Source organism: Macrobrachium rosenbergii, chromosome 11 (genome assembly GCF_040412425.1).
Source record: "Macrobrachium rosenbergii isolate ZJJX-2024 chromosome 11, ASM4041242v1, whole genome shotgun sequence".
NCBI classification, from domain to species: domain Eukaryota; kingdom Metazoa; phylum Arthropoda; class Malacostraca; order Decapoda; family Palaemonidae; genus Macrobrachium; species Macrobrachium rosenbergii.
The window spans coordinates 13,170,825-13,197,575 of NC_089751.1; the positions used below are offsets into that span (position 1 = coordinate 13,170,825).

At 38.3% G+C, this 26,751-nt stretch overlaps 2 protein-coding genes across 3 annotated transcripts; both read left to right on the top strand.

Annotated features, from left to right (window-relative positions):
* The first annotated feature begins 211 nt into the window (after window positions 1-211).
* On the top strand, window positions 212-25,391 carry LSm3 (U6 snRNA-associated Sm-like protein LSm3). 2 transcript variants are annotated; one of them, XM_067111205.1, is made up of 4 exons: window positions 212-420; window positions 16,618-16,894; window positions 21,528-21,730; window positions 24,055-25,391. In XM_067111205.1, the coding sequence occupies exons 3-4, from the start codon at window positions 21,536-21,538 to the stop codon at window positions 24,172-24,174; spliced, it is 315 nt and encodes a 104-aa protein (XP_066967306.1). In that variant the 5' UTR covers window positions 212-420; window positions 16,618-16,894; window positions 21,528-21,535; the 3' UTR covers window positions 24,175-25,391. The 2 variants fall into 2 exon arrangements, with proteins under 2 accessions (XP_066967306.1, XP_066967305.1); XM_067111204.1 differs by lacking the exon at window positions 16,618-16,894 and having other exon boundaries at window positions 215-420.
* Window positions 11,502-15,764, top strand: Chrac-16 (chromatin accessibility complex protein 1). The gene is made up of 2 exons (XM_067112015.1): window positions 11,502-11,590; window positions 15,377-15,764. The coding sequence occupies exons 1-2, from the start codon at window positions 11,502-11,504 to the stop codon at window positions 15,762-15,764; spliced, it is 477 nt and encodes a 158-aa protein (XP_066968116.1).
* Window positions 25,392-26,751: the final 1,360 nt, after the last annotated feature.

Below are 26,751 nucleotides of genomic sequence, written 5' to 3' on the forward strand. Positions count from 1 at the left end.
TATCTATACCAATAGTTTTATAGACAAAATATTAATAAATGGGGTTTTGTAAACATGCTATTTTAAACAAAACAGACAGTTTTATAAACGAAATACTCAAACGAAATAATGAGGTTATAGACAAAACGTTGATCCAAACATGAAATAGCGATGTTATAGACAACACATTCACCCAAAATAGAGTTCTATATCGACAAAATATTTATACTCACGATCCCTCCTCCCTAAACCCCGGGAATGGCCAGCGGTGAATGGCTGAACGTTTATGCTCCGGGTTGTGATTGGTGTTCCTGCCGACACCTCGTACATCTGTTGTTTGGCGGTACGAAGATACGAACTCGCACGTTGTGCTTCTACTTGTTGACGAGTTGTGATCCAATTGCGTTTTAAGGCTCACCGTTTGCTTTCAGATACACCAAGGTAAATAGTCCTGCTGTTTGTTTTACAAGTGATTAAAGGTTTCGTAAGCAATAACTTCTGTGTTTCAACATTATACTTGTTTCTCTGTTGTTGTGGTCTGGGTAGCCTGGACTGAACAGTAATTGCATTTTGTAGCCTAGTACCTGGATTAGGCTAGTAGATTTATTGGTAGGCCTATGCTAGTTCCTACTTCCTCTTCAGGGGCATTACATCAAAAATGTTGATCAGTACCATGGTTGTATTTTCTTATCCAAGTAGTTGACTTAACCCCTTCAACCTTGTATTTTCCGCACCGTTTTCTTGCTTCGTGATTTTGATATATTGGTTTTGTTTTTTCCCACACCTTTATATCCATAAACCGAGGTTTATGAATAGGGCAGAACTAGTAACAAGCGCAGTGCGTCAGTCAGAAGGGTAGTAATTTGTAAATCAAAGGCGTAATGCAGAGGCTAATCAGTTGAAATGCAGTTCATTGCATACAAATACTACCCTAACAGTTACCCTAGAGAGATGCATCTTAACCTAACCTTCGCAAACCAAACCTTACCAGGTAAAAGTTCGTTTCTTGTCCGAACTCCAATTCCACTTGAGGGCTAGTACCAAACAGTGATTCATCTACACTGTTTTGCCATGTTTAGGCTAGTACTAGGCCCTGGGGGTTAAATGTATTTTGCCCTGTTTAGTACTAGCCCTTGAGGGATCAAATGTCCCTAATTGCATTTCGCAAAATTGAAACAGAAAATATCCTCAATTATGTACACATTTTATTTTTTATTATAATAAATATTAGTTTGCAAGACTTATGTAGCCTATATGGGATTTTTTTTTTTTTAGGAAGATTTGAAAGTTATAATTAAAAATCGAGTGGCAATGTTCAGACCGGAAACGAACATTATCCCCTTACCAAACTCTGGGTGCACAGTCCTTACCAAGGAGGTTAGCTTTATGGAGATTCCCTGACCATACAACCCTTCACTACCCTAATCTGTGGAGCTAGCTCGGTCAACGAGAACTCTCAGAAAAATTGGCAAGAAGACCCTTGGAAAGCATTAGCGCTTAAGAAAAGAAATTAAATCATCGTTATTATTATTTTCTGACTTTCCTTATGTTTGTTTTCTTTCCAGGAAAGGCACATAAATTCTTTCTGGACCATGTACATTATTTTCGATTTAGAGTGCAATAAAGATGCAGTGGAAAAGTGAAACATAGGCTAGGTCTAAACATAGTGAAACAACCACTAATTCCAAATGTCTTAATAGCATAAAATGATGGGGGATGAGACACATGGGTGGCAGAATTTTCACTTTTTATTCGATATTTAATTGGAGAAATAGCAAAAAAAATTAAACCTTTAAGAAAACCTTTCAGAGGATTGAAGCTTCATTAACAAAATGAGCTATAGGAAGCTGCCATACGAACTAAAATAAGCATGTGAAGGCTTCGCAAAATAAGTGTTGAAGGCAATTTTGAATCCAATGTGGCATTCTCCCAAATACCGAGACAAAATGAATGGCGATTGGACACTTCCTTCCCAGCGCTCATTTAACAGTGTACTGACACTTACTGCGTATATGTAATGTTTATAGATATTACTCAAGATTTTAGTTGTAATCAGCACGATAAAACAACATTTTGTTGTCTATATTAGTGAAAATCTGAGACATGGAATTCCCATCTGTCATGTGGTTGAACTGAAATGCATTTTTACCTTTAATCCGTGGTTTTATCCTTACATGCATCACAACTGAAGCTCCACAGTGCTTATTTGATTGTAATTATGCACATTTTGTTCTTAATTCACTCACAATACCACTTCAAATATGTGAGAATGTTTGTTTACAGTACTTTACTCCATCAAAGTAGCGAAACTGTGGCAGGAACAACTTTCGAGCTGTATTGTACATCTGGCTGCCGCAAACATCCGAGAGCAGACGACGCATTAGTGAACTGTTTACGATAGAAATGTTATTTGTTGTTTGGACTTTCCATGTATTTAAGTCCATATTACTATGTACACTTCTGAGACATGTAATGTGTACATATGAGTGTTATCACTTTGGCAAAAATGCAAGAAAGTTGAGTATGGCAATTTATCCAGAACTGGTACAAGAGTCAAAATGCCATGACGTCAAAGTAGGGACCTAAATAAAGGTTTTGAATCCAATATTATTACTTAAAACACCATTATATTTGACAAAACTTACACTGTGTGTGTGACATTTATATTACTCTGTATGTAATATATTATATTAATAAATAAAAAAAATAGGAAAACGTGAAAAATAGCTACATCGTAATGTTCACAGCAAAAGCATTGAAATTTGTCTGGAATCTGGTTTGCTTCAGCAACAAATATTTTCAAATGAATTATAATGAACACGTACAGTAATACATTTACTCAATTTATAACCTTATTCTGGTGTTTGGCTACCTAGTTATTTAAATATTATCTAGCACTCTGGCGTCCCAAAAATTCGCTAGATTTCCCCGTCCAATCCCCAAAGGCCCCAGTATTTACCACTGATGTCAAGGAAACGGTGTCAGCCTCTATGGGTACAAATATTTTGCAGATTTAACACAGGAAATGGGCAGTTTGTTTACACAAGTGAATTGGCAAATATCAAGATGTGTCACTCATCCACTTTTAAAGTATTTTAACTTTTAAGTAAAAGTTTCGAGAGCATCATTGCTGGCAAGAGAGTAGGGAATGAAGGGTAGGAGTGGTCCTTCTATTTCTCTATCTCCTAGCCTTGATTAAGGTTGTTGAGTTTTTGGGAAGCTGGGGGTACTTAGTACCTGGAGTACCTTCCGATCTGTTTTTAATGGATGAGTAACACTGTATATGTTTTTTAAATGGTGTACAGTAATACCCCAAACTAGCACGATTTGAGTTGTGCGAATTCACTGACAGGCGAACTTTTTATTGGAACCTAACTAAAGTAAACCCCCAGTATTTGCGGGGGATGTGTACCACATACACCCCCCCCCCCCTGTGAATAGCTAAAATCCGTGAATACTTAAAACCCCTCTAAAAACACTTAGAACTGCCTATTTCAATAGTTCAAACACAAAAAAAAAAAAAAAACTAAAAATGCTGATACCTGAGTATTTTAATAGTTTTATCACAAAAAGTGCATTTGTCATGAAAGTACAGTAATTAGTGAATATTTCTCGGTGAAAAATACGGCGAATGGGCAAATTTTCCGCGAATAATATGTATATATGTTCTGTAGAGAAATCCACGAATCGTGAGAACGCGAATACGGGGTTTACTGAAATTGTCATACACGAGTTTTTCACAGACACGCGAACATTTGCGAATATTGAGAAACCCCCTGCAAGTGTTTGTTTAATTTTTTTTATGTAATTTATAAGTTTTCAAACTTTTATTTGTAAATTAAATAACATTAAATAATAAAAGTAATTTCTCTCTCTCTCTCTCTCTCTCTCTCTCTCTCTCTCTCTCTCTCTCTCTCTCTCTCTCTCTCTCTCTCTCTCTCTCTCTCTCTCTCTCTTTTACTGAGATGAGAGAAGTTTTGTGGTACATGTATATGTTTATATATTTGTTTTCTATGATAAATGAATTTTTTACATAAGTATTAATTTTCAAATAAGATTAATGAAATTAAATAATAATAATAATATAACTGTAACTACAAAATTCGTATGTGATATATACGTATTTTAAACAAACAAATACTTACATGTTGATTTAACATAACAAGAAGGGGGAGCGTAGCTGATTAACGGGTCAAAGGTCTCTCTCTCTCTCTCTCTCTCTCTCTCTCTCTCTCTCTCTCTCTCTCTCTCTCTCTCTCTCTCTCTCTCTCTCTCTCTCTCTCTCTCTGTGTGTGTGTCTGTAATAATTCATAAAAAATTTCACTCTTAAGTAAGGACAATCTCTCTCTCTCTCTCTCTCTCTCTCTCTCTCGTTTGTAGTTAGCGCAACCTGTGTATTACTGTTTCCCTGTATGTCTTCAACTATACAGTAGATAATTTTAAATTGGTCTAATTTCACCTGTACCATCTACAAACTGTAAATGCGCTGCTTCTAAAAAGTAGAGACATAGAGCATTTCAGAACAAAGAGAAAGAGACAGAATAAAGAAGTTTTTAAAAATGAGGTTGAGAAGACTTCTAAAAACAGATCGGTGGAATGGGGAGGGAGAGAAATAGTATACTAATCTTCACACACTCCTATATTTTTACGTCAATCTTTTTTTTTTTTGTTTATATGACATTAATGTATGAAGCTAATTTAGAAATCAAATTACAGTTTAATACTGAATTTCCATTGTTTGACATCTAATGTAAGAATAACTCTCTCTCTCTCTCTCTCTCTCTCTCTCTCTCTCTCTCTCTCTCTCTCTCTCTCTCTCTCTCTCTCTCTCTCTCTCTCTCAGTTAGCACTCACACATTTTTACAACTTATTATATCTCTGTACATCTTTAACTGTACAGTAGATAGTTTAAATTGATCTAATTTTACCTGTACCGTCTACAAAGTGTAAATGCGCTAGTGTGGCAAATATATTCTAAAACATAAAGACGTAATAACTAAGAGTTGTATATTAGCCCAAATAAAAAACACTGTTTGTTCACGAAAAAGCATTTCAGAACAAAGAGAAAGAGACGGAGAATAAAGAAGTTATTTTTATGTCAACCATTTATTTCTTTTTTTTTTTAAGGGTAATTTATTAAGCTAACTTTTAAATGAAATTACAGTAACTTTAATTTCATTTAAAAGTTAGCTTAATAATTTGGGAGCATGATTAGGGTCATATTTAGTGTTTAAACTTTAGAAATGAGTATTTAATAGCATTTTTAGAGACATGCCAAACTTACACAAAAATTTGCCTTGCACGAGGGGTTCTGGAACCTAACCTCGTGTAAGTTCAGGGTATGACTTGTACAAGTAAAATAGTTTTATGGTCATGTGTCAATCGATGTCTATTTTTCGCCCAGGGCAAGGGCAATTGTTTTGTTTAAGCTTTGTCAAGTCATAGAACTTCTCCCTGACCATAAAGCTCCCACTGAAGTAGGGGCAATACTGACACTACCGGTCATGCCCCTACGGGTCGAGATTAGCAACAACCAAGAGGCAGTCAATGATTCTCGGTTATCAGTGCTCGGCTGGGAACAAAACCCCCACCGTTAACCGGTGACTGCCTTTACAGTATTTGACTAGTGCTTACTGTCTAGGTTCTCTGTCACTGAGCTGTGCATTTATGTTACCAGATTTTTCATGTGCTTTTATTTAGCTGTCTGTCTGGGTCAAATCTTGTAACTCAGTGTTTGACCTGTTACCTTCATCCGATGGACTTGAAGTTTTCCATGGTTACTCAGTCCTGGTGACAGTACAATCTGACATGATCAGTAGGTCAGCAGTGACCTGTAGTGACCCTACAGTGACCTCTCCCAATATCTCAGGATTTCTATGAAACTTCGGGTTTTTCATACCACCTTTGACTTGGTAGACCAACTTAATAACACTGGGTTTTTCAAACCTTTGGCTCAATTGCATTAGCTACAATCTTAAATTGATTACAATTTCTGTTAAAGCTAAAAAGTATAAAATAAAAAATATTTGAAAAAATTTTTTAACTTTTATTAAAATGCACTAAAAAGTACAAAATGATTTTTTGAGACACCAGGATTTTCTTACAATTAATCATGTCTATAAAAATAAAAGCGTGGGTGCCAAACATGGAAGGAAATGCTACAAGAAGTAAAAAAGATATTTGTTCCAACACTGAGACAAACCCACAACATCATGTGGCAGGAGGTATCCTTAGGTGCACATGTGCAGACGGCTTTGGTAGGCTGGCTTTTAAGAGAGTAGCACTAGCTATAAAAGAGGCCCGCAGGACCAGCATCCTCCAGTTTGTTCTTAGCCGTGGTTGCGTTAAGACGTGCTTCTTACACCCTGCGTATGTTAATCTCGCATGTGTCTTTTCATGTAGAATTTCCTTCCATGTTCGGCGCCACGCTTTTATTTTTGTAGACATGTTTAAGTGTAAGAAAATCTTGGTGTGTCTCAAAAAATTTTGTACTTTTTAATATAAGATCCAGTACTGTCCTTTTTTTCCATGCAGGGTTAGGCATCTTCCCATGAAGTCTTGTTCCCAAGTTAAGTTAGGTTTATGTGAAATCAACACCTTTTATGGTCACTGTTTAGGATGTTGATACTCTGCACCCCTCAAAAAAATAAAATAAAATAAAAAATAATAAAGCAAGGGCTGGAAAATGTATATTTTTTTCAGCTTAGCCTAGTTGTTCTTAGTAGGTAGAATTAAATCCGTGTTTTATCCTTGATATATGGCTACCTGCCCATGTCAATTTTTTTTTTTTTTTTTTTTTTTTTTTTTTTGGAGGGATAAAAGTTACCTTTATCATATTAATACAGTCTTTTGTATTTTACCAGGATTGTTCTCCTTTCAGTCCCAGTGATTGTTAGATTAAGAACAGTTGTATTGTGGTTTCCAGGCTGTCCGATGGGATTTGGGAAATGTGGGCCTAGGAAGACAGCTTGAGAGTTGTTTTATCTTATAGAAACTCATTGCTTGGCTAATTTGCATGTACGGATTATTTTAGCATGAGTAAATAAAGATGTTTGAATTTATGGAACATTAATACTATAGATTTTGAATTTTATATAGTATTCCGTTTACTGTATATAGTTTAATGTACTGTATATCAGCAAAATAAAGAGAAACTTACAAAGAAACAGAATAATGTATCAGAAAAAATCAGGCTGCCAATGAATGGACCTAGTAACTTTTTTTGTTTGTTTAGAACATGGTGAATTATTTGATTACATGTCATTCATTTACTATTTGGTTGTCATTAGAGATGCCATTTCTGCTTCATGTAAAATCAGTTCATTGGTATATTGTGTACATTACTTGTGTTCTTACATAAATACTGACCATCGCCTTTATGTAGGAGTATCCCAAGAGTAAGCTGAAAAGTTCATTGAACTCTGTAAAAAGCTCGTTAATTGATGGCTATGGGGGGATGAGGTGGGAAGTGTACTCTTCACTCACCTGTCACAGCTAGCCATTTTTTTGTAATCATTGTGGAGATTAGATATATAACAGAGTTTTCCTTCTTCTTTGCCTCTTGTTGAATATATAAGTATTTGTGTCATTTCTGTATTTTTTATTGTGGATTGCATTTTTATGTGTTTTTACTGTATTTCTGACTTGGAGAAAAAATATAATTGATACCATTGCCAGGGGTGTGGGTGCCCTTGTGGGCTGGGCACTTCATTTTTATATTAGTAACTTACCAAGTAATTACAAAGCTATAGTTTCTACTCGCACAGCAGCGTAAATTTTGAAATTCGTCGTAGCGCTCTTTCATTTTGCGTAGATGACTAGCCCTGCCCACTTTTGGGGAAAGAGAGGAACAACTCAGCAAAGAGCTTAAATTTGTTTCTGCCTGCTTACAACTGAGGATCAGTTGTGAGAAGTCAGCTTATTTTGGAATTCTGTCGCTTTTCCGGTTGATGTTTTTCCAATTGATGAAGTATTTTTACCCTAGGTAGCCTTCAGATATGATTAGCGAGTGAGACCGAATTGGGTAAGATTGAGACGTTTTTCACTATTAAAGACTTGTTCTTCCACTAATTATAATTTTTGGTTAGCTGACTTGTTTTTACACAGTAGTATGTCAGACTCAAGTCCAGCTAGCGTTCGTTACTGCAGCAAAGGCTGTAATATGAGATTAACCAAGGCATCTTACGACTCACATACCGTTTGTACAGACTGTAGGGGCAGGTATGTTCTGTAGATTTGACCTGTAATGAGTGTTTAGACTGGGATGACAAGAAGTGGAGAATGCTAAAGTCACATTTAGCTAAACTGGAAAGAGACAGGAAGAGGAAGACGGCTTCTATAGCCTATAGCAAGACTTTAGCTAGTCGGGACTCTTCTAGAAGCCTTCTAGTAATGTTATTATTCCTGTTATATATACCCCTGTACCTATTGTGTCTCCCATTCCTAGTCCTCTGACTCTACCGCCTACTCTTTCGCCTGGCTCCCACACTTCTGACCCCGACCTCATTGCCAGTCTCGAATCGAGGGTTGGCCAGAAACTCAGTCTGATAGCGAATACTATGGAGCAGTTAGGAGCTTCCATCAAGGTCCTGATGGATAAAGTGAATGATAAAAGTCCCAGTGAAGTGCTAGTGGAGGAGGTGGCTGCACGTCCCGCTGATGCTCCTAGGCAAAGGTCACTGTCATACTCCCCTAAACCTGGGAGGAGTCGTACTGGAAGACCAAGGGAGGTCGGTGGGGTCTGCCCACGGGTAGTCGCCCCCTCAGTAGCGCCTGTTGTTGCATCTCTGGTTGCTACAGACAGCCATTGGAAAGGTGTCAATAAGGAAGTGCATCGTCTGTCCTCCAGTTCAGAGAAATCCAGCCCCCAAAAGAGGCGCCAGCCGTGTTTTGCTGACAGTTCTCGGCCATTGAAAATGCCTACAGTGGATGTGGACTGCTCTTCTCTGGTTCCCTGCAAATGGTTCAGAGAACCTTCCTGCAGCTTCTGGGACATCCCAGAACGATGTTCTCCGGAATGGCCTGCGGTTGAGCGACAGCACTTGACCCCCAAGCGCTCTTCCACTCACAAGCGTCATTCGTCTTTTGAGCACCCATCCACCGCTCTCGAGTACCCAGCAGTGCCCGAATGCCTAATCTCCTCTTTCAAGCACCCGGCAGTCCTTGTGCTGCCAGCTTCCAAGCACCCAGTACCAACTCCCGAGCGCTTGGCTCCTGGCCAGACACTTCGGCTCCCGCACTCGCAGCCTTGGATCCTGCATTGGTGCCTATCCAACGGCAACTTGATAACATTTTGGGTCTACTCAAGAAGGTGCCTGCTTCAGCTAAAGCTTCTACTGATTTGTCCTTGTCCTCGATTTTGTCGGAAGACAAAGAAGACGTAGATCAGGGCATTGCTCCCACAACTTATGCACCCTTGCTAAGGTATTTGCTACTAAGCTTCCCGGATTTTTTTCTCTCCAGGAGCTCCTGCTTCACCCACTTCAGCTTTTTTAATTAGTAACCAGCCTGTTGACTCTTCCAGGCTTCCTAAGATGGTTTTCCCCCTCTGCAAAGGAGGCCTTGAACAAGGTTGAGGGTTGACTCTCAGAGAAGAGAGAGCAAGGAAAGGCCTCTTCAGTTTTCCTCCCCCCATTTGTCTCACAGGAGATATTTATCAAATGCCACAGGAGAAGCTCCTCCTCTGGCAGTCACTGCCTCCTCCCAGGGCAACTTCTACGGGCTTATTGATTCTTCACAGAAGTCTGCCTTTTCTTTTGCAAAGGTAATGTTCTCATCAAAGGAGTTTGATCAACATAACCTGTCTCTCTCTCTTCCATTTTACAGTTGACCTGTTGGAGATGTAAGTCGATTTTCGCAACTCATTACCTGCGTGAAGTGGAAACAGTATTTGAAAATTGCAGTACCTTGGGTCTGTTGTCAGTGGCTGGCATGGTGTTGGGGGACAAAGTGTACCTTCTATCCTTCTTCGCTTCGCCTTGACCTAGGGTGTTGAGTCTCAGGGGAGCCTGGGCGTTACTGTGTACGTACCTAAAGTGCCCACCAGTTTTTTTAGTGGATGGTTGGTGGTTTTTCATTATGTGGTGTAAATGACAGCGTTGTTTTTTCTGGTTTTTTATTTGGTACTGCACCCAGGGCAGGGGCAACTATTGATGCTTTGCTAGCCATCGGAAATGTCCTTCGCTGCAAAGCTCCCACTAAAGTAGAGGCACTCCTCGGCTATACCGCCATGCCCCACAGGTTAAGATGAGCACCAGCCAGAGGCATTATCTACCTGCAGTAGCTCTCTTACCAGGTAAGGAAACAACAAGCATTTTTTTAGTGCTAGCAAATTCTCTATTCTCAAATTCATTACCATCACAAATGTTTTGAGATAAAATATGTCCATGTATCCTACCTCCAGTCAATGTGAGATTCAGCTATGTAATTATTTGGTTAGTTACTTATAAAAATTAAGTTTTTATGATCAAATAAAGTTTTATATATACTTACCAAGTAATTAAAGACTTAGAGCCCTTCCTTCTCGCCTCACATGGACATAAGGGCACAAACAAATTGAAGCTCTTTTTTGAGTTGTTCCTGTCTTTCCCCAAAAGTAGGTGGGCATAGTTACCTACACAAAACAAGAGCGCTACCACGAATTTCAAAATTTAAGCTGCCATGCGAGTTGAAACTATAGCTACATAATTACTGGGTAAATATTTATAAAACTTTATTTTATCATAAAAATGTCATGTTTTGTTTAATAGTTGCACCTCACAGGTACTATTCTTTCTGCAGGGTGAAGATATTTACTAGTTTTTCCCCCTGCAAGGAGTGCTCTGGCTTGTCTTCTCAGTTGGAAAAGTTTAGTAGGAAGAAGAGGAAGGATGAGGCATTCACTGGTTGCATCAAAGGGGGAGAGGGATACACCTCCAGTCACCCCACAGTTCCCCCTGGCTTCTTCTTCTCTCCCTCATTCATTCCTGTCCCACCACCTCCTGAGGGCATTTTCCCATGTTTGGAAAGTGGGGGAAGTTGTTGCTCAAGAGGTAAAGGAGTCCTGCAAGTGGCTTTCTCCCAAGGTGGATCATAGTGCCAAGGCCAATGCTCCCCCCCCTCCCCAGGGATCAACTCCAGTGCCTCCCTTCTCTTCTTCACTAAATGAATCTGATGTTCCAAGTATCAGTAAAATGTCATCAGTGGACCACCTGCTAAAAATCTGGCTTCCCTAGAACATCCCTGGTAGTCAACCTTTTGTAGCTTTTCTTGACAACTTGCCTGCTGAAGTAAAAGGGAAAGTCCTAAGAATTCCTGTCAGAGTTCATGTGAGCGCTCACCTTTCTCTAGGGTAAGTGTTTTCTCATGGTCACCTATTAGTGATTGTCTAGCCTCTGGCATGCTATGTACAGGCCACCTGGCACCAGTCCATGTAAACAAGGTATGCTCCCTGCTCTTGTACTCATCTTCCTTCAGGAGCTTATGTGGCTGGGTCGGCTCCTTCTGCTCGCTCTGCACGTGCTCACTCTTGGGACTGAGAGCTCATGGCTGCTCAGGTTAGCTCTCCTCCTTGTGCCCTTATGGAGATACACTGGGAGGAGCATGCACAACCCATTCACTCTGAGTGTGTGAGGTCTGTGGACCACACAGACACACACACACACACACAGGTAATGGGGTAGGCTCTCTTCCCCATTCTCCTCAGAAGTACACTGTGGTGAGCCAGCTCCTCATTTATCGGCACATGTGGGGTCTTTGTATCTTTCATGTTCTGAGCTCTCTTACAAGTGGTGACTCTGTCAGGTCTCAGTGTCTTTCTTGGTGGAAGGACTGACTAAACACCATGGGAACAGGAATGAGATGGGGAGCAAAAGCAAGGTGCTCACACACCTGAAGAGATAAAACATGCTGGAGGATGTAGAGACTACTCCTCTGGTGTTGGACTCATCAGTCCACCAACAAACAGATGATCTACCACTGGAGAGACTTTGTCAAGACACCAGAGTTTCAACCTCTGGGCTAACCTTGTCCTGAGAAAAAGGGACATGGTTGTATCTCTTTTCCTAAAGCAGGTTTCCTATGAGAGAAGGCTTTTGCTCAGGAACATCTTTAGTGTTGGCTCTTCATTACTCTTTCCAAAGAGTAATATGAAGGCAGCAGTGGAGAGGAGAAGAACCGAATCCCAGGACACTCTATCTACTGTGCATTTTCCTTCAAACTTGTAGGGGACAACAGCACCAGTAGCCAAACCTTTGGGGATAGCTAAGCCTTCAATATCTGGGAATATGAAGAAGCTTGCATTTCCTAAATCCAGACAAGTAGCCCAGTCCTCTTTTTTTTAAGAAGGGAAGCGAGTTTTCCCAACCCGTTCGTCCTCCTCCCCTAGCCACTGCTAGGAAGAAAGGAAAGAGGAAGAAGAAGGGAGGGGGTTGCTAAGGGTGGTGATCCCCTACCTCCAATGTCATAATTAGGACGTTGCCTGTCTTGCCAGTGAGCAGTTAGGGAGGAACATGGTGCAGAACCCTGTGAAACATCAGTCCTTTGGGACAAATAAGGATTCTGTTCAAGGACCCTTCCCCCTTAGAAATTGCTCATGCTCCATCCATATCCTTTGGATTTGCCTAAATCTGTACCCCTGTCAGTTGAGGTGGTGATGAAGGGGAAGGGTGTTACAGAAGTTACAGAATGCCAGTCATGGGTTTTACAGTCTTCTTTTCATGATAGAGAGGGTGGTTGGCGGTTGGAGACAGATGATCGACTTCCCCCTGTTGAACCAGTTTCCTTTAAGTCCTTTCCAGATCAAAATGGCACATGGTGCTGAAGTCCATCAGAGAGGGTGAATTCTTGTTTTGATATGCCTGTAGGATGCTTACTTCCAGGTACCTATTCATCAGGACTCAGAAGTGCTTCAGCTTTGTCTGCAATGAGACTGTTTACCAGTTTACAGTTCTCTGCTTCGGGCTGGCAATGGACCCAGAGGTGTTTATCCAGGTCTTCACATTGGTTTCAGTTTGCGCCCAATTTCAGGGCATATGTTTGTTGCATTACCTGGATGGCTAGCTAGTCCTAACATGTTCCAAAGCATGCTTGCCCCAGGACAATAATTGCCTTCCCTTCAAGGACTTGAATGAGCAAACAATTTCAAAGAGGTAACAACATAACTGGTCTGGCATGAACAGTCAGCTCAGCTTTGGCAGGTAGTCCCTGTCCATATGTCATCCCTGGAGAAGTTGTGCCACACGGGAGGATCAACCTACACTTGCTTCAGTGGCAGATGAAACAACAATGGTCAGCTCTTTGTGATCTCTCCTCTCAGCTTGTGCCTCTGAATTGAGAGATCAGAGAGGATCTAGCTTGGTGGCTAGACAACAGAAACCTCCTAGCAGGAGTTCCATTGAACTCTCAACTCTTCCCCTTTGGAGGTAAACATGTTCACAGGTGCATTGAGGGAAGGTTAGGGTGCACACATGAAAGGCTCATTTATTTTATGCTTCATCTGCATATCAATGTTCTGGAGACACAAGTGTGACAGCACTGCATTCACTTAGTTGTGCTGATGAGCAACAGCACAACTAAAGAGGAACTGTATCTCATGGACTTTGTGAGTTGATATTGCAGATCCATGAGTGGGCAATTCACCACACCATCGAGAAGTCAGGCAGACTTGTTGCAGGTAGGAGGAATATTCTGGCAGAGTAGCTAAGTCATCAGGGTCAGGTTGTGGAGACAGAATGGCCTCAGCGTTCTTGCAATGCTGAAATGCTGTCTGAGCTCTGGGATATCAGTGCTCATCCTGTTCACTACCAGACTGACCAGGAAACTCCCAGTGTTTTGTTCTCCAGTTCCAGATCCATGGGCAGTGATGGAAGATGTTTTTCACTACTCATGAAATGAACTGGGTATATAAGCTTTTCTGTTGTTTAGCCTGATTTGCAGGGTGATTGACCATGTTCATCACCCCTGGGCTGAGGATGACCGTGGTGGTGCTCCTTGCCCCAAGCCAAGATTTGCGATACTTGGTCGAGGCACTGAAATATTCCCCAGTTACCCACTTTTCTGTCAACCACACATCTAGATATACCACCATGCAGCCCACTCCCTTCAGCTTCATACCTGGAATTTAGAGAGCAACTCTTTCAAGCAGTCTTGTCCTGTTCAAGAACTTCATCATCCGTAGTGGAACATCTCTCTCATAGCCTAACACGGACACCCTTTAAATTTGTGGGACAGGCTTTGAATAGATATCAGACCCTCAAGATTGTTTCTACATGCCTTAGCCTTGGCAAAACAGGTGGGGGGAGTTACATGGCCTTTCTAATCTAGTCTAGCACTCAGAGGGATGGTGACTCAGAGGGATCTTGATCCCTCTCCTTCATTCCAGAGTTTGTGGTGAAAACTCCAAACTTGTATATTCTTATGTTATATTCAAGAGATTTTCAATTCTCTCTCTGAGACTTCTTTAGTTATGATTCTCTTGAGCACAGTGTGAGCTATCTGTATATTATACTACTGATACTACTGTACTTGAAAAGAACTCACCTTCTACATCCAGTGTCTGTTTTTTTTTTTTTTTTTTTTTTTAAGTACAGGCAAGCATAAGAAGGAGGCATCCAGGAGCTTATTTTTTCTTTCTGGTTTTGTTAGATATTCAAATGAGGAAGAAGATGACCTCCCCACTCATGCAAGAGCCCATGAGGAAAGGGGCATGGGACTGTCCTTCGCCTTTTGGAAGAACCTTCCTTTTTAACAGGCAATGAGGGCAGTATCTGGAGCAGACAAATAATCTGTACCTCATCCTGCTTGAGGGATGTCACCTATTAGTACTTGGATATCTTTTCCATGGGACCTGTGGTGTGGCTGTTGAGCAGATGTTCCAACAGAACAGTATCTTGACCACATACTGAGCTTAGTATAAGTCATGGGTCTCCATATTTTTTCCTTACTTGGGGGAATTCTCTCCCTGGATCACAGTCTCACTCATGCCTGCAGCCTTATTACTGTTGTCATTCCAAGTGCCAGAGCAAACAGGTTACAAGGAGTATGACACTCGCAGATAGGATTCAACTCCAGTCAGTTATTAGAAATGACTTTCCACCTAAGGAGTAAGTCGCCAATATAAAAGGTGATGGTTTGTATTTCTGTAGGACAAATAACAAATTTTTTAAAGTAATTTGTATTTTTCCTAGGTATACAAACCAGAGCCATTTATCGTAAACCATCGTAACCACCCTGCTTTGTCCTTGTGGCTGAAGGGATAATGGTTGGCAACTGTTGGTGAGTTAGACCTTGGTACCAAGTTCAGCAACCATTTCAGCTCATGCTGAGGATACTCCTATATAAAAGGCTCTAGTTTGTGTATCTAAGAAAAATATGAAGTTACTTTTAAAAATTTGCTATATTTTCTTCATTATTACTTCAGGTTAGAAGCAGAAATGGCATCTTCACATGAAAAATCTCCAGACCATCTGACAGCAGCGTCACCCCGTGCAGGACGTTCTGCCGATTTAATCCTGCCAACACATCGTGTGAAAATGATCATGAAAAGTTGTCCTGATGTTGAAACAGTTCCCCAGGAAAGCTTGCACCTCATTACCCGGGCAACCGAGTTATTTGTGCAGTATCTCACAGTGGAGTCACTTAAGCAGTCCCCTAGTAAAGGCCGTGTTGACTATGAGGCTTTATCAGAAGTAGTTGACTCCTTGGACCAGCTTGACTTTTTAAAAGAAGCAATACCCAAAAAAATAACTTGGGCTAAGGCCCGAAAGCTAATTGATGAAAATAGTGAAAAATTTGAGAATTTAATATAGTCTCAGGGAAATTTGACTTAACTTTAAGGAAAAAATATTAAGTCAGTGATCAGTGTTCACAGATTTTGGACTTAGCTTAAGCCTTTGGGGTTCTAGTGTATGAAAATTATTTAATTTCCAAGATGTAGACTGTATGAAAGAGATTAGATGCGCCAGTTGCTATCATCTCATGACAAAGCATTATGTTGGAAGAGTACATTTGGTGATAACTATGGAATGTCAGGTTTTTTTAAATAAAATTGACAAATTTCTGTAAATTGTATTTGATATGATTTTACCAGTTCTTAATTTAAGCCTTTTTCTGAAGGTCATGTGGGATGCGGGGTAGATTGTCACTTGATTAAAGGAAAAGTCCACTAACATCAATTAAGAATGTGAAGAAAATTGAATCAATTAAAAACTAAATATTGATATATCAAAAAGAACTGAGAAGTTTAACAGAGAGGCACAATTACTGCATACATATTGGTGCTGCTGTTCATATGAAAAATAGACAAATGAGTCCATCCATTGAGTCCAAGTCATAACTACTAACATCAGGAAACAGAAACCCACCAGCTATCTAAAAGAGATAAATCTTAGGCAGAAGCAGACATCCACACTAGAGAACAGTATTTAGTAAAGGAAGGACAAATTACCTAAAACAGGTTGCTTTGATTTTATCATGTTATAAATATATGAGGCCTTACAAAAGATACCTTACTTTCGTGGGGTATATGCTGAAACTTTCATTAGATGTTTCTCAAAAATAAGATGTGAGTCTAGAGTTATACCTAGAATAGTCAGACTCATTCAGCAATCTGTACGAGATCTGCTAATCAATTTTTTCTTCTTCTTCTTATTCCTCCTCCAGAGTTCAGCCTCATACCCCACCAACTGCAGTCACTGATTTAGTCCATGTCCTGACTGAGACTAAAGGCAGCTTCATTTCTCATAATTGGAGACTTTACTACACCCACAAGTGTTGCATCATTGGCGTACCAAACAATCTTGTTTTTCAGTCCAACAACCATATCCCTTGTCTACACTAAAAGTAACAGGGGACCAAGAACACTATCCTGTGGAACTCCGACATAATAGGTCTTGGTTTGCTAAAGATCCCGTCAACAGCAAAACTCTGCTTCCTACCTGTAAGGAAATCTTGAAGTACAGTACTCCTAAAGCATATCCACCACTCCAAGATTCTGAAGCTTATATATAAGTACCGTGTGATTTACTAAATGGAAAGCAGCACTAAAATCTATATGAATTACTCTGCACTCAAAACCCTTATCAAGGTTCTCTTGCAAATGGCATGTCAATTCTAAAAAAGCATTGCAGGTACCTAACTGCTTCCCTATACATATGCATGTTGACTATCAGCTAACAATCCTTTAGATTCCATATACTTATATACTGTAGTGGTTAAAAAAAAAGTTTTTCTGGAACTTAGGAGGGCACAGGGAGAAAAAAAATTAGCCAGTACTTACTGCAGTCTGCAGATATGGCATTCTTTGGACCAGGCACTTTGTTACAAAGCTTGTGCTTCTCCGCAAAGAATCTACTAATCTTGGGAGACACTGCACTGAAAAAAAGCCTTTTAAAGAAGCAGTGTGGTATCTCTTAAACTGGAAAATGCCAATTGCCATGCCAGTGCTAGGAAGACTTGTACTTTGTACCAGTAAATTTTATTATGTTCCTCATAATGTAGATGTAAAAACTGCAAAATGAGCAGAATGAAAAAATTCTTGATTTACAGTAGCTGAAGGTGATAACAGATGTGTTCTGTTAAAATATAACCACAATTTTGTAAATCATAATTGGTATTGTTGCAAAATTTAAAACTACAAATTTGAGTGAAATAAGTGTAGAAGTTAAGATCATGACATTGTACAAGCATCTAAACAACAAGATTATTCCAGCAAGATCAGAAGGACTGTGTGGTACAGATTCTGTCATCTGTGGGCTATAGTAAGCCTTACAAAAATTAGCTGTTTAAGGCTATAGATGATAGGTTTTTTCAAAACTGTGAAAGAGAAAGCTTGTAATCTAAATAATACTAAGTACTGTATTGTCAAATAATGCCTCTTCCCTCTTCTTTTTCAAAACTGTGAAAAAGAAAGCTTGGAGTCTAAATAACATTAAGTATTGTTAAATAATGCCTCTCCCCGCTTTATGATCACATCCACATCCAGAATAAAGTTGGGAAAGGAAATGTCCTGGATGTTGTGACGCCAGTTTTAATAGCCACTAATCTGTCAAAAGGACAAGCCGAGCTCTACAAGAGTTTGCCATAAGATACTTAGTATGGCAGTTCGACCTGCTCAGACTCAGTTCAATTTTCTCTGTCTCATTCTTGCAGTAGCAGTTGTGAAATACAGTACTGAAGAAATTAAGGCATTAAATGCAAACTAAAAACTACTGTAGGAGCATACAGAACAAAAATACAGTACCATTTCAGTAGAAAGAATGGTTATTATACATATGTTAGTTTCACTTAACATTTAAAATTGCTGCATGGTAATCTGTTTATGGTTAAGAATGAAATGGAAATTATATTTAAAGTAAATGTCCGAATTTAAAAAAATTGCAAAATTATCTTTTATAAGGCATTTGAAATACAGTACGTCCATGTCATGATCCTACATATGTACCTGTATGTAGAAAGTTTGAAAAGCATTTACTATTGCATTGCATCCAAAACTATGTTAGTGTGAGAATTCATTATGAAGATGATGATAGGAATATCTTAGACTGTTTATGTAACTGTACAACAGCACATGCAATGTACTTCATTGCAATAATGATGAATACTGCGATTGATGAACGATAGTAGAAATGACAAAAGAAAACCATGGAACTTTGATGGTAAAAAGTGCATCAAATTACTTTGTCAAATTCTTGTACTCACTACCATGAATGTAGAGTAAAATAATCATTAGAATTATGGGTTAATTAGTGGTAGGTACAGTACAGTATTAACAATGATGAAAAAAAATGTCCAAGTCAGAACTTTGTAAGCCATGAATTGACAAATGGTAATTAAAACAAAAAAGGAAAATGTATAAATTTTGCTTTTAAAAATGTCAGTTTAAACTGGCTGCATAGTATTGGCAAAATTTCAGTATCCTTATTGCGTAGGGTTGGTTTCGTGGCTTGAATTCAGTAATCCCGCCCAATCACATTTCTCCACTCTTCAAAACACACAGACCCTCCTATGCATTACCAGCTAGGCTGAGGGGAAAAAATGCATGAGAAATTAGTGATACAATAGAAAATAGATTCAAATATGTCTGTAAAGATAGACTGAAATACAGTTTTTTACATGCTTTTATTTAACTTTACTTCTGCATCTGTGTTTGGGTCAAAACTTGTCCAGTAACTCAATTTTCGACCTGTTCCCTTTGTCCGATGAACTAGAAGTTTTGCGCGGTTACTCAATCCCAGTGGCAATACAGCACAACCTTACATGATCAGTAGGTCAACAGTGACCTCTCCCAGTATCTCAGGATTTGTATGAAACTTTTTGGATTTTTCATACCACCTTTGACTAATAATAACTCTACAGGTTTTTTAAACCTCCTTTGGCTTAACAGGATATCACGGTCAGTTTTTTTTACTTACAATCATAAATCAGGTACAATTTCTGTCAAAACTAAAAAGTATAAAATAAAAATCTAAAAAAGGATTTTTTTCTAAACACGCTCTTATTAAAATGCACTAAAAAGTACAAAATAACTTTTTTAGACACACCAGGATTTTCTTACAGTTAATCATGTCTTCTACAAAAATAAAAGTGTGGGCACCAAACATGGAAGGAAATGCTACAAGAAATAAGAAAATATATTTCTTCCCATGTTTGGGGCCCACGCTTTTATTTTTGTAGACATGATTAATTACAAGAAAATCCTGGTGTGTCTAAAAGAATTATTTTGTACTTTTTAGTGCATTTTAATAAAATAGTGTTTTAAAAAAAGTTTATTTTTATTTTACACTTTTTCATATCTTAGTTACATAATTATTATTTGTTACAGTTAACATGATTAACAAGATGTTTGGGTTAAATTAGAATTATTTATACACTGGGACCTGCTGATATTGGCAGTAATATATGATACAGATACAACTGCTGTATCCTATATACAATAGTTCATAATAATGACAAAATCAACTCAGAATGCATTAAATTTTTTTACTGTATACAGTGTAAAATCTTGGTTTATGAGCATTGAAATGGTATGCTTTTATCTTTACAAACTAGCTGGCCAACCCAGCACTGCCCAGGATAAGTCTGAATGACAACCGATAAACTCTCTCTCTCTCTCTCTCTCTCTCTCTCTCTCTCTCTCTCTCTCTCTCTCTCTCTCTCTCTCTCTCTCTCTCCCAACCCCCACCCCCTTTGATGACATTGATGTCTTACCTCCACTGTATTCCTTTCCAAATAGTAAGCCATATGTATAACAAAATTAGGTATGATAAGTTTGTGAAGTCCCTAAGCCTATAGGCAGAACCAGCCCCTTTTCACTGGCAGAACCAGCCCTGTTTCAGGGAAGTCCTTCCACCCCCCCCTCTTGGTGCCCTTTGGTGCTAGTGATGTCCTACCCCCAAAGTATTCTTTTCGAGATAGTAAGTCACGTGTATACCAAGTTTGGTTGAAATGTTCAGTGAGTTTCAGAGTTATGCTAGAACATCCATACATACATCCATCCATCCATTTTTATATATATAGATTATTGCTGAAGTTTATACATATTTATGAATTAAAATTGCTAGGATGCATTCTTGTATGTTGGTATGACATATGGTATACAGGGTCAAGTTAGGTGTGCAGGTGAGGTTGATTCTTGGGGCCTGTTGAAATACAGGTTTTCTCTTGCTTTTTCAATTTCTAGAATTTTTTTTCACAGTCCCCTGGCATCATTTGTTGAAGTTTCAGGAGATGGGAAGGGGATTACCTAATCACAGAAACAAATGGTTTGCAAACAAAGATATTGGAAAAAATATTTCTCTGGTTAAATCATTGTTTGCATACTTTTTTAAAGTACAGATTTACACATGTACAGTCAAGGCCTCAGATTTACGGGGGGTCAGGTGTGGATAGGGACCACGACCCCCCACAAATAACTAAAATCCGCAGATACTTGACACCCCTCTAAAATGCTTATAACTGCCTATTTTGATCATTCAAACACCAAAAAACACCTTTAAAAATGCTTATACCTGACTATTGTAAGTTTTATCGAAAATAATATAAAAATACAGTAATTGCTGAATATTTCTATATGAAAAATTCCACGAATGGGTGAATTTTCTGTGAATAGTGTGGATGTACGTTCCACAGAAATATCCACGAATAATGTGGATATGCATTCCACAGAAAAATCTGCGAATAGGTGAAGCTACGAATAGGCAGGGGTCCACTGTGCAGTGAATCATATAGTTAGTGACATATAGTTGGCATGCCTACTTCTTCCTGTAGGCTTACACCTCACTTTTTTCTTCTTTTTTTCATGACCAGGCCAAATAAGACATCATTAGGTATCTTATGTAAGCATATGAAAATTAACATAGAGAACAGTTTATCACTTTTAATGGATGCAAAATGTTGAGTTTACTAATTGGTATTGTACTCACTTTTAAATTTTGAACTATGATGAATCGGTTTATGCAAAGGTCTTGATTTTATTGCTCATGAAAGTAACACAAGGGAACAAAGTAGTACAGTACTGTCTTGCATTAAGTTGTAGGTATGATCTTAACCCTTTCTCATTTTTTTACATTCAGGGTAAACAATGGCAGAGGATGGAGAAGCAACTGCTGGAACTATGGCTGTGGAAGAGCCATTAGACCTTATCCGCTTATCACTCGATGAAAGAATTTATGTCAAAATGCGTAATGAACGTGAACTTAGAGGCAGACTTCATGCATACGATCAGCATTTGAACATGATATTGGGCGATGTAGAGGAAACTGTAACGTCTGTTGAGGTATGTATTTATGTTTTGATAGTTATGATGGGTTATATTCCTGCTGTTATATATAAGTTTTTCTTTAATCCTTTTTAAAAAATATTTCTTCCAGTTTTAGAGCTTCTTAATATTTCATCTAAAGTATTACAGTACAGTATATAATTTATTGCTGGGTATAATAAAGTAATTTGAGCTGCTAATTACAAATGTGAATGCAGAATTACAAATGTTCAAAACAGTAACATTGCCAACAATGAAAACTCACCTGTTTCATATAAGTAACTTACCAAGTAATTACATAGCTAACATATCTACCTCACATGGCAGCTTTTTTTAACTTAGCAGTAGCGCTTCTTTTGTTTATTATTTTACCTGTAGGTGACAGCCCGCCCACTACCAGGGAAAAACAAGAACAACCTGGCAGCCATTATCCAGTTTGTTTCTGCCATGTGGTGTGTAAACATTGCTCCATTTTGCAGCAGCTTTTGTTGGATTTACCTGTAGGCAGCCCCCAGTTATCGGTGATCTGGTTTTATGGTGCTTGCCCAGCAATGACGATAACTGAATTTTCGCCACCAATCCCCGCTTATCGGCACTGATCCCAGCTTGTCAGCACTGATCCCTGGTTATTGGCACTGATTCCCCAGTTATCGGCGCCAATAACTGGGAATCAGCGCTATTATCACCGATTCTCGGTTATCGTCACGCCGTCGGCGACGGTACCGCTGCCGATAACCGGGGACTGCCTGTATTTCATTCCTGTTTAGTGAAGTACATTTGTTTTGTTCTGGTTGCATTTATGCTAGGCAGTGTTTAGGCAGTTTGTTTTTTGCAGTTTTTACTAGTTTTCAGTGAATTACTTAGGATTATGTCTGACTCTGGTAATTCTGGTATTCGCTACTGTAGCGAGCTAGGCTGCAAGTCTAGCCTTACTAAAGCTTGTTATGATCCTCATACGATCTGTGTTAATGCCACTGCCAGTCTCGAGTCTAGATTTGATAAAAAGCCTAATCTAGTAGTAAGTACTCTTGCTGATTTGGGAACTTCTCTTAAAGTTTTTATGGAGAAAGTGTTTGCAGAGAAAGTGCAAAGTGAAAGTGCAGTGCAAGTGTAGGAGGTGGCTATCTGTTCTGTCTGTTCTCCTAGACTGAGGTCCCTGACCTGCTCCCCCAAAACTGGGAGAAGACATATCAAAAGTCACAAGGAAGGGCCGGTGGGGTTTGCCCACAGGCATTTACCCCCTCAGCCACACCTTTTGTCCACGCCCAGGTGTCGGCAGACAGCCACTGGAAAGGCTTGTCCAAGGAGATGTATCTGTTGTCCTCCAGCTCTTCAGACAACTACAGTGTAAATAAGAAATGCCTCAGTCGTTATCTGGACTCTTCCCGGCCCCTTAAGTGCCCTTCTGAAGACCATGGTCACCGTCCAGACCCTCTGCCTAACAGGGGGTATAAGCAAACTCCGAGCAGTCCCAGACTATCTTTTAGTTTCTCCTTGGACCCTTCCGTTCCTGCACCTGTCCATCAGTGCCTCACAAACACTCCCCGCTATCACTCAGCCACGCAGATGTTCATAGAAAACCACCTGGATAATTTGAAAATCATTGTGAGGTGAACAATGTCCAGTCTGATCACCCGACTGAGAAACAGCAGCAATTCACTTATACAAAGCATCCTAAGCAGTGAGGCAAGAAGAAGACCTAAATTGTGGGAAAGATGGAATAATGAGGCGTCTGTTCCTTAAGTGACTTGTTCTCTATTTTTGCAATTTTGAAGTGTCATCTCCAGAATCTGTCATTATTATTATATTATTATTATTATTATTATTATTATTATTATTATTATTATTATTATTATTATTATATTTCTACATTTCTTGTTATTTTTAGTATTTTTACTTTTTATTATCACTGTGATTAATATCATTGTAGAGTTTTGCAATTTTCAATATTTGTATTTAGCCTTCTGGACCTGACTTCTGTAACCACCTAAGGTCCCCAGATGGAAGTTAATCGTCTGCAACCTGTATTTTTTATTATCATTTTTTTTTCCTATTGTTCTCCATATAATTACTGTCATTACTGTTATTATGAATTTATTTTTTCTACTTCTTCAGCAACTGTGTGGGTACTGCCGATAATTATTTTTATATGTTACCTTTTGTATCTAGACTGTGTATTGTATTGGTATATTCCGTGTATATGGCCCTGAGTCGAAATAAAGATTATTATTATTATTATTATTATTATTATTATTATTATTATTGTTGTTATATTAATATTATTAGAGAGGTAGGTATTTAAAAAACAAATTTTAAAATAAAAATTTCTGTTTTTGTTGTAGGTTGATGATGAGACTTTTGAAGAAGTGTATAAGACAACAAGGAGAAACATCCCAATGTTGTTTGTACGTGGGGATGGAGTGATTCTGGTTGCCCCGCCAATGAGGGGCGGTGGTATATAGGCAAAAATACATATTTTATTAAAATAGCTTATACAGTTTATGCATATTGAGTTTATTTTATAATTATATAACAAGTCCTTAATGATGCTATTGTACAGATGTACAATTATCATGAATAAAAATAATAAGTAATTTTGGGTTGATTTTGTTCAAGCTTTTGAAAACCATTATTAACATGGAATTAGCATAAGTCTTTACTTATTTAATTGAAAATATTTCATTCCCAGAAATACAGAAATAATTAAATATTAATAATTTATAGTGTATTTTTAATTTACCTACTAAAGTAATTGTGTAAACCGTTGCAGTAGCAAACTGAAAATATGTTTTTATAGAACTTATGTAACCATATTTACTGATGTTTGTCAATTGAGTAAAAATTATAACATTGCAATGTGGCTCCTTTGTGGACCTTGAATGAAAGTGCATAGTCAGGAGATGAATTTTATGTGAATAACCTACCTTGTTTTGATTGTTCAATATAAAGCAATGTTTTAGCTTTTTTGTTACAAGCAGTATTTACCACCCTTTAAACACCCTTATACAGTTATGTGGGCTGGAAGATTACTAGTGCTTCATGGCGTATGTTAACGGGAAAGAGGTCAGGCTCCACCTACTTTCTCTCCCCATTGGCTTACGCACTCATGCCACAACCTTATTCTATTTTTAAACTGGATCCAGCTTGTGCTTTGAGATTTTCCCCATACATAAAGACTGAAGGTTTGTAAGTTATGAAAAATACAAATTGATTGAAAATTTGTCATTTTAGAGTGATTTATTTGTATATAGTATAAGCAGTTACTGATTGTTTGATATTTATCATTTCACTTTTTTTAAATGAGAATACAATATATGTATTCATATAGATTGCTGATTTTTCACTAATGGAATAAATGTTTCAAATATGGCAGATATATACAGATTAAAATGGGCCATTCTTTTATGCAAAATTCATTACTGTATATAACTCAACATCTGATGTTTTGTTTGTTAAAAGAGAATCTTTAGTTGTATGTATGCACATAAATTACTAACTGCTTAATAAGGGAGTAAAGTTTTGTAATCAAATTGTATTGTGTTTTCCAATATTTGAGATAAATAGAGATTAGAATGCAAACTTCTTTACTTTAGTTATGATAGACCTCAGAATAATAATATTTTGAAATATTTTGTACAATAATGATTAAATTCCCTGTAATAAAATAATAACCCCGGCATTGTGGATAGCTTTTTTCTCTGGTATATTTAGCAATATTTATGCCTAGAAATGAGTGCTATTGGAACCATTTCACTGGGTGACACAGGTCTTCCCCCAGAAATAGATTTTTCCTTTGTCAAAATCCCTTTTTTAATGATTAAACGGGAAAAAAAGCATGTGCTGCCCTAGTGTTTTGGCACTACAGTACAGTACTGTGCTAGACCTGGTGTTTCAATGTGGGTGTCCAAGGTCACATGCATGGCAGGGAGATCACCACTGTCTTACACCTCCTGGAACACCAAAATTCACTTTGAAAATATTTACTACTTAGAGAAGGCAGAGCCCCATGTTCCCAGGATAGTGTTCCCAACCAAAAATCACACTGAAAGTGTCCGCTACTCAGAGAAGGCAGAGCCCCATTTTCCCTGGACATTGTTCTCCAAGGCAGACCTGCTGCCTTCTGTTGAACATTCCCCTAATACTAAAAGTAGCTTAGAAGCCTACTGTCTCAGGCAACTTTTTTGCCAGACCCCGTGCCAAAATATTGAGTAAATTTTGAGTACTCACTTTAGAAAAACTTAGTGGAGCATGCTGCTGCACCATTAGTACAGAAGACATCAAGTAGTCTAAATGCAGAAAGGGTCACTACTGAGATCTGCCATTGTCCTCAACAAGTAAAAAAGAAAGAAATATTAAGTAAAACATTTCCAGACCATTTTTGAAATCTAAAGGAAAGAATAACAGACTGTGAACACCTAATGGGAATAAATCTTCTAGAGAAGATTTTAGAAGAAAATAACAGTTTCTCCATTAATCTGCCAATGGATTTTAAGACCAATATGCTTTTGTTTCATGAACATTCACCTATAACCTCAAGTGTATGGGAAACCAAGCTAGATTTTAATACCCCATGCCCAAGAGAATAAGTGAGTTACAGGGCACCACATAACCCAAGATGAGAAGTCATGGTGAACCTCACATGCAGGTAAACCTGCAAACATCCATTCAAGCAGTAGGTTCCAGAACCCCTCGCACAGGGTGATTTTTTGCATAAATTTAGCACACACTAAAAATGCTAATAGATGCTTATTTCTAAAGTTTAAACACTAAATATGACCCTAACCATGCTCCCAAATTATTAAGCTAACTTTTAAATGAAATTAAAGTTACTGTAATTTGATTTAAAAGTTAACTTAATACATTACCCTTAAAAAAAGAAGTAAATGGTTGACATAAAAATAGAGAGTTGGAAGAGAATTTCTGTCTAACCGACTGATCTATTTTTAGAAGTCTTCTCAACCTCTTTTTAATAACTTCTTTATTTTATGTCTTTCTCTTTGTTCTGAAATGCTTTTTGTGAGCAGTGTTTTTATTTGGAC

Excerpts from the sequence above, each read along its gene's own strand:
- Chrac-16 (XM_067112015.1), top strand. The coding sequence starts at position 11,502 with ATGGCTGCTCAGGTTAGCTCTCCTCCTTGTGCCCTTATGGAGATACAC. Across the intron at positions 11,591-15,376 it reads ATTCACTCTGAGTGTGTGAG|GTTAGAAGCAGAAATGGCAT; the intron begins GTCTGTGGACCA and ends TTATTACTTCAG.
- LSm3 (XM_067111205.1), top strand. The coding sequence starts at position 21,536 with ATGGCAGAGGATGGAGAAGCAACTGCTGGAACTATGGCTGTGGAAGAG. Across the intron at positions 21,731-24,054 it reads AAACTGTAACGTCTGTTGAG|GTTGATGATGAGACTTTTGA; the intron begins GTATGTATTTAT and ends TTTTTGTTGTAG.